An 8,501-nucleotide genomic window follows, 5' to 3' on the forward strand; every position below is an offset into this window, starting at 1 on the left:
GTACACCCTACTATCAAACCATTTATTGAATTACTAATTTACCCTAATATAAAATAACCAAAAAGGATATATTGAATTGTGTACCCCAATATGTACACCATCCTTAAGACTTGACGCATGTCCATTGTTATAACTATGGTCAACTCTTTAATTTTAATCTTTTAAAGTATTTAAAACCAAAAAATAAAATAAAATTTTAAAAAGAGAAAAAAAGCTCTCTCTCCTTCCCGACCCACCCCACTCTGAGACGAGTTGAGATATGCTGTCCCCAAATTCCCAAACTACCAAATCTCCCTAAATTAGATTGAAAACCCACACCTCTCTCGAGAGATTGAAGACAATATATTTAATTAAGAATTAAAATCTTTATTTTACTACTTGAGCTTTTGAACCCATGCCTTCAAACAAATTGACTTAATTTTTAACATACAACTCGGAATCCAGGAGAAGTGTATTGATCCCAGTTGATTTTTGTATGCATAAAACTTAAACAATCAATAACACAAACCAGGTGGTGGTGGTCGCACAGGAGAGAGATAAAAGAAGAAGAAGAAGAAGAAGAAGAAGAAGCAGGAGAGAGAGAGAGAGAGAGAGAGAGAGAGAGAGAGAGAGAGAGAGAGAGAGAGTTTTGTTAAAATATTATTTTATTATTATTTTACTTTATTTGTTTATTTTAAATACTTTAAAAGATTAAAAATTAAAAAGGGTGTACCATGGGTATTTTTGGTAGTTAAATAGGGTGTACTTAGTTAATTTTACATTTTAATTTAAACATTAGGGTGTACTTAGATTGTAGGGTGTACTCAGTTAATTTTAGGGTTCGTTTAGCAGCACTCTTTTATATATTAATATATTCTTTGTTATTTTGTAGGGGCGGTGGAATTGCTAGAGGCGCCTCTATCACAATGCTTGTCCAATTTGCATTTCATCGTTCTTGCTCCAGCCAGCCATCGAGCGAGAACACCAACAATGATTAGATCCCTTCACCATAGACAAATGAATGGTTGATGCTACCAACTACAAAAGAAGAGGGTGAGGTTGTAATTCCTTAAGCTTGGATATCTACTGACTTAGCTAATTGGAATTTGGATATATATATATATATATATATATATATATATATATATATATATATATATATAATTGCTTAACTTCTAGTATTTGGGACTGTTTTCAGATTTTCGCACGGCTAAGGACTTGGAAACTTGCATTGCATCTCATAAGGACTCGGAATTCAGTGGAAGTGCTAGCCTCATTTGTATTTTTTTTTTGTTTATAATCTCATCTTTCTTTCTTTCTTTGTCATTTCGATTTACTTACAGGGACGGAGTACACTTCAATTGCAGGGATGGAGGACACTTCAGTTGCATCATTCATTTGTATGTTCGGATCAGAGGAGTGTTTGGATTAGAAAGTACTAGCTATAGGTCTTCTAAGGCGTGTATGTATTATTGTTTTTGTAGAGGATTGTACTAATTTTTTATTTATTAGGAAAATATTGTGCTACTTAATTACCATCATGTATCAATTGAATATTTATATTTAATTAAATAATAATATTAGAGGCCTTTTTTACACATGAAGTGCATTACCAAAGAATTATTATTATTATCTTATCAGAAAAAAAAGAAATTACTATTATTATGCCATTAAAGTATATCAAATGGAAATTGTAATTATTTAAAACATATATAATTCAGAAAATTATTAAACTAATTAAAGATGAAAATAATAATAAAATATAAGTGTAAAGGTAGCTGAAAAGTCAACATATTGTTTGTCACTTTCTTTATCAATGATGACAAAGGCAAATAGTAACCCCTACAAATTTCACCAACTCAAGATTTGTAACTGCATGGTTACTAAAGCCTTTAGTCACCAATAAAGGGGATTAATACTTTCAAAAGTCACTGAAAAAAAAGTGACTATTGATGATTTTTTTTTAGTGTTGGTTTGTTTTTGCATACTCCTCAAGATAACGATAATGAAAAAAATCACAATTGCTATCCACTTACTTCATATGCAATAAGACTAGAGGCACCAACTTTTTTCGTCGAATCCGTTCACCAAATTATGTGTATGTACACATGTCATAATCTTTCTTGTTAAAAATAAATGATGTTCACAATGGGCCCGTATTTATAAAAAAAAAAAAAAGCCCATTCTAACATGGCATTTTATATAAAATAATAAAAAAAACCTCACAAGTCCAATTCTTTAGAAAACTCCATGTTGTACTTTCAAGTGAAAAATTTGCAAAACACTGTGAACCAATTAGAAAATGACAAGTGGCTAATTGAGGTTAAATTTCTCCAAATAGACTCTCTTAAGGTTTTTTTAATTATAAAATGTCATATCATAATGAGTCTATTTATGAAAAGCCCATAAATTAATGATAGACTGACACATCATTTGGCGAACAAAACTTGGTGAAATTTATTTACGGCGAGTAATAATTTGGTAAACCAAACTGGGTGAAAATGTTGGGTTGTGTATAACACTTACTTTGTAAATTAGATAAGATGCAAATGGCCCAATGAGCGCTTACTTCATTTTCGGGATTGAACATGAATTTTATTGGTAATTGTAATAAAATGATGACTCCAAAAAACGGTAATTTTTAGTTTACTAACCTCAGCAAGTAAGGAAAAAAAAAACTAATTACTGTTAAGAAGGCAGCAAGTATTGTAACTTCAGAAAAGATTCCTATTTGATAGTAATTATCATCAGTAAGAAGCATTATCATCTTTAAAAAGTTGCAAGTCATTGAATTTCCTAAGAGCAATTCCAGCGGGTCAGTTTTGCCAGGGCAAAAGGGAGCCCAGGTTGGGTTTAAGCTCCCCAACAATGAAAGGCAGCTTGAAAAAAAATGGGCCCCATTTATCTAAGCAAGTCCATGCAAGATTTGCCTGAGCTGCTATCTGGGTTTGTTGATCTCATACTGATATCAGCGTGACATCAGCAACCAATTTAAATATAAAAAAATAGAATATATATGTATATATATAAAATACCAAAAAATTCAGATTTTTTTTTTCTACAAATACCTAGTCATGTTATTCACTTTCCACACCAAAACTCCATACAAATCTCTCCTCATATCTCATGTGAATAGTGCTTGCCTTTACTTGCCATGACAATGTGTGGAAAAACAAAATAAAAAAGGGTAGGGCAGTCACTATTCACATGAATAGTGTCTGCCCTTACTTGCCCTTGCCCTTTGCCACGGCACCATGGGTGGAAGTGCTCTAAGGGAAAACAATTCAAGCCTTATAAAACTGCCTTCTTAGGCCATCTCCAGCCATGGGCTATTTCCTAAATATAGCCCTAAAATAATACCAAAACCATCTCCAGTCATGGGCTAAACAAAATTTTGGCCAAATTTGGAGGGCCACATTTGGCCCTTTAGCCCTCTAACCAGGCCACATATAGCCCAGCTTTGGGCTAGGCCAAATTTCTAGTGGGACCTACACATGTGCTTTTCAAGAACCCAATTAAATAATGCTGGACCATTTTGAATGTCCAATTCGTACTGTATGAGAAACAAAGAATAAAAAATTGTTGGTAAATGACCATTGGGTCAGACCTACCCCACTTCCTTTTAAAAAAAAAAATATATATATATTAATAAATGTGGTCAGACCCTCACCATTTTGAATCACTTCATACTGTATGAAAAACAAATTATAAAAAATTGTCCATTTTGAATCACTTCATACTGTATGAAAAACAAATTATAAAAAATTGTTGGTAAAATGACCGTTGGGTCAGACCTACCCCACTCCTTTTTTTTTATATATTTTTTTTATTTATAAATAATAAATGTGGTCAGACCCTCAAATCTTTCAAGTGTTTGAAAAAAAATTATAAAAATATAATATGAAATCTGGATAGTTGTTCCCGGACCGACACGTGTCACTCGAAAATCATAGTCCAAAAAATTATGGAATATTGTCTCTAAATAGTAGTTTAATTAAATTAAACAATATATAGTGTGGAATGTATGAGTATTGTACCATAGTTTTTCTCAAAATAATAAAATATGAAGGATCCTAAAATATAGCCCTGCATGGCTGGAGATGGAAAAATTTAGCCCTGCACTATTCTTTAAAAAATTAATATTTTGGGGGGCTAAATTTTTAACCCTGGACTACATTTAGCCCTATGGCTAGAGATGGCCTTACATTCTTACTACCTATACTTACATGTCGAACTTTTTGTAATATGTATAACTTGGGGTGTATACCAAGGAACTTCCTCTATCTAATTTGGAAGTTGAGGGCCCTTAAGCAGAAAGGAAACACGAAGGCAAAGAAGACTGTGAAGCCAACAAGAACCCCTGCCACAGATCCCATGAAATTTGGATCATATCCAAAATGGTTTTCTACATACCATTTCACAGAGGGGTCAGGTGAAATCCCAGGTGCTTTAATGGTGTCCTCCACATCACCATACTGCGACACAATCAACCCATACACAGTCCATGAAACCGGGCATATCCAGTAGTACCAAATCCACCATTTGGGTATTTTCTGAAAATTCAAAGGGTAAAGAACTAGAGGTGTCAGCTTACTTCTACAAATGATTTAAACTCCAAACATAGGTGCTTGTGAGAAGAAGAATATCTACTTACAGGTCTCGGTATGAAGAAACCCGAGAAGAGGTTGAAGAATGAGTAAAAAGTTGATGCCACTATGGCTGCTATTTGGTGGTTTGGTGTGATGGAGACGGTCATCATTCCGTAATACGTGAAGTAAAGGAATGTGAAGAAGCTGACAAAGAAGAACCAGAAGAATTTTGCTGCTGTCCATTGAAAGCTCACCATAGCATACACGATCAGCACATAATATGCGGTTTGAACAAACACATACGGTATTTCAACAATGACCTGCATGTCATATGGTTCATTTGAGTCACTTATATTGAATAGGGAATTTGATCGGATGAAACTCAGCTATATAGTAATGTTTTACACTTTCGGATATATTAGAATTCTATATAACTAGCCTCTTGACACCTGCGGTAGATAACATATATGTATACATCAAAATGTGAGTTAATATAAGCATAGAACCCTCAACTTACCTGTGCCATTGCGTAAGGTAATATAGAGTACATCCCAGCAGCTCTTTCTCGATAAAACACCGTTCTTTCAATTGCGACCATTGGCTGCACTGTTGAGCAGTTATTAACTCCAATAAAAAGCACAGCAGAATTCATTGCTGTTCGGTTCATTTTTACACATGATTTTTCATGTTATTCACCCACTATTTTGAGTTAGTTCTTGACATTTTATAGCTTTTTACTTCTTTTTTGTGTTTTAATAGGTTTTACTTTGGTTTGTATGAAAATGAGCTAAAAGTGCATTATTTGATATAAATTCTGTTTTTGTTCATTTTCGTAGGTCAACTTCGTGGCCTTGGATCAGCATGTTCCGGTCCTTGGATGAGGTGATGATCTTCATAAGACTTGTTCCAATGGATGTTGACTACAACATATCCAAATTTGAGCTCCATTGGATAAGTATTTCCTATCCAACCAATCCAGCATGTTACCACAGCTCTGGAAATCCGAGTTGGCCAGTTTTCACCTCCACTTAGTGTGATCTTACTTCTACTTGTTACCATGCCTTTCGTAACAATATTTCACTTTAGTTAAGTGGAATTTTCTGAGAGTATATTTGTGAGGACAAAACTTCATCATGAGAGGAGACAAGAAAACAAAGGCAAAAGTGTGCCATGATGAAAAGGAGGAGAGAGAGGAGCATAGAGAGGAATCAATTGACTTTGGGGCAGCAGCTAGGCAACGGATCATTCATTCAGTTTTTATTACAATTTGCAGAGACTTTCTAAAAGCTGGGAGCTAGAGAGCTAGAGGAGGAAGACAAAGTCATCCAAGCAAGAAGTGGAAGAGATTTCCACCATTGAAGACCTTGAGCTTCCACCTTCACAAAAGCTGTAACTTCTTTCTAGTTTTATTTCGAATTTGTGTTTGAAATGATTATGAGGAACTAAACTCAATAGCTAGGGCTTAGGTTGAAGCCCTAAACATGAATACCTTATTGTTTTGATGCTTGAGTGTATGAATTTCTAGATATTGTTGATGAATTCCAATTCACCAAATTAATCTATCCTTGATGTATGTTCTTCTTTGATTGATCACCTTTGAAAGCATGCTTCTTGAGATTGTTGGGATTATGTGTATCCTCATGTTATCCTAAGCAATAAATGGATGAAGTAAGAATCATCCATGTGAATTGGTTTCTTGAATACCTAATGTAAACACCATGCTATTAGGATTCTTGTGATGTTCATATTCTCTTTGAACTTAATGGGTTCTCCTTGTAATTGAATCGAAGTACGAACCATACCTAGGTTCGGTTATGAGGAGGGCACAAGTATTGTAGCACGAACCATGCACTTTACGTATATTAGAGAGAATCAATGCGTCTTGAGCCACGACCCATGGTCTTGATTGCGAACATCTTCATCAACACGTTTAGAGTTCATCACTTGAGTATTCATGAACTTGGGTAGAATTGTTTAGGGTGGATTCCGAAACCCTAGTGTTTGTTACATTTTGATTTCACATCTTGATAATTCATCTCTTCCATTCTCATTTAAATTCGAAGTCCATTTACTTACATGCAATAGAAATAGATCACTTGAACCAAATCAAAACCCCCCCCAATGTGTGTGTGAGTTGCGTGTTTGACACGTTACGTGTCTTTGTTACTGAATTTTATTTCTTTCTGTAATTATTTTGGACTTTTGGTCCGCGTTGTGTTCTTCCATTTTCTGTGCTGAATCCAACCGTGTAAAGAACGTGAATTTTGGACGTACGGTTGGAAAGTTATAGGCAAAACACTGGACAGAGGTCGAAACTGAAAAACAGAGAAAACGAATCTGCCCAAAAACGACCGGTCGCTTTTACCTGACGACCGGTCGCTTTAGCACTGTTCATAGGTGATAAATGGGTGATAAAAGGGTGATAGAAAATGCTGTTTGTGTTTTTGTTTAGTTTTCTTGTGTTGTTTCATTTCTTTTACACTTCTTTACTCATTTTTAGTTTCCATTTTGCATTTGTGCATTTGTGGTGTGTCAATTAAGTGTTCTTTACGTACTCAAATTAGAACTTATAGGAAGCCGACAAGTTCTTCGTGGGATCGACCCCGTACTTACATAATCTATACTTCAATAGATTCGTGCACTTGCGGGTATTTTTAATTGGTTGTTTGCACATTAATTTGTGTCCTCTTAGGAATGCAACAATTTTTGGCGCCGTTGCCGGGGAACTGGCACGGTTGCTTATATGTTTTGTTTGAGTATATTTAGAGTACTTAATTTTATTTTCATTTTTTTTCTTTGTTTGTCATTTCATTTTATTTGAGTTTGTTTTTGTTTTCTTCTTATTGCAGGAACATTTTGCTTATGTCCCTTCTGAATTTGGATATTTCATTAGATTGCACTGTAGAAGATATCCAAGCTCAAGCTTTGAGAGAAAGGAACATCCAACTAGCTGTGTCTACTCCATTGCCTTTTTCACTCTCGCCATTTTCATCATCACCAAGCTCACCAAAAGTCGAGTCACCTCCACCTTCACCAATGGCGGCAGCAGCTGCAAATGCGGAACTTACTATGCAAGAATACTCTTCACCGCCAACAACTGGACAACCATCTTGCATAGTATATCCCGCAAGCACTTTGGAAAACTTTGAGTTGAGATCGGGCATGATACACATATTGCCTAAGTTCTTGGGAAATCCTGGAGAAAATCCTAATGCACATATCTTAGACTTCGAGGAAGTGTGTTCCACAATAAAGATCGAAGGCATGAGTAGTGATGAGATAAGAATGAGACTTTTCTCATTTAGTTTAAAGGATACAGCAAAGGAATGGCTTCACTATCTACCTCCAAATTCCATCACAACATGGACGGATCTTGCTTCAAAGTTCTTGCAACATTTTTTCCCAGCACAAAGGACAAATGAACTCCGAAGTCAGATTACAGGAATTCTGCAAAGGCCGGGAGAAAGCTTCCAGGATTATTGGGACCGTTTCAAGAAGCTTCTAATCACTTGTCCGCATCATAACATACAAGCTTGGCTTCTAATGCAACACTTCTATGAAGGACTTTTTGAAGCGGACCAAAATAATGTGAATGCAGCTGCAGGAGGAACTATAATGACCAAGACTCCAACAGAATTGCGAGCAATATTTGATCTTGTTGCTGCAAATGCTCGCCAATATAATTCAAGGCAAAGACCAGTCAGAAAAGGGGAATCCTATGATGTAAGTACCCTTTCTAGTATGGAAGCTCAGATTGCAAACCTAACCAACATGGTGAAGAAATTGGCACCGGGATCATCCAAGGTTTGTGCATTTTGCTCCACAATTGGTCATGACACTGAAGATTGTCCCTTGGCACATGAGGAAGCAAATGCAGTGGGCTCATTTCAGAGAAATCAGTGGCCTAAGAATGATCCTTTCTCACAAACATAC

The 8,501-nt window shown here is 35.5% G+C and overlaps 1 protein-coding gene and 1 non-coding gene across 2 annotated transcripts; both read right to left on the bottom strand.

The window, feature by feature from the left end:
• Positions 1-4,101: 4,101 nt before the first annotated feature.
• On the bottom strand, positions 4,102-4,882 carry LOC148291112 (ABC transporter G family member 29-like). Its single transcript, XM_088245153.1, has 2 exons — positions 4,634-4,882; positions 4,102-4,532 (listed from the first exon to the last, which is right to left on the bottom strand). Exons 1-2 carry the CDS (start codon positions 4,823-4,825, stop codon positions 4,260-4,262), a joined length of 465 nt encoding a protein of 154 aa, XP_088101279.1. The 5' UTR covers positions 4,826-4,882; the 3' UTR covers positions 4,102-4,259.
• Positions 4,883-7,988: 3,106 nt separating this feature from the next.
• LOC148291113 (small nucleolar RNA R71) lies at positions 7,989-8,095 on the bottom strand. The gene has a single exon (XR_015827249.1). It is a non-coding gene; the product is annotated as a small nucleolar RNA R71 (small nucleolar RNA).
• Positions 8,096-8,501: the final 406 nt, after the last annotated feature.

This window comes from Prunus avium, chromosome 8 (assembly GCF_965620075.1).
Source record: "Prunus avium chromosome 8, drPruAviu1.hap1.1, whole genome shotgun sequence".
In the NCBI taxonomy this organism is placed as follows: domain Eukaryota; kingdom Viridiplantae; phylum Streptophyta; class Magnoliopsida; order Rosales; family Rosaceae; genus Prunus; species Prunus avium.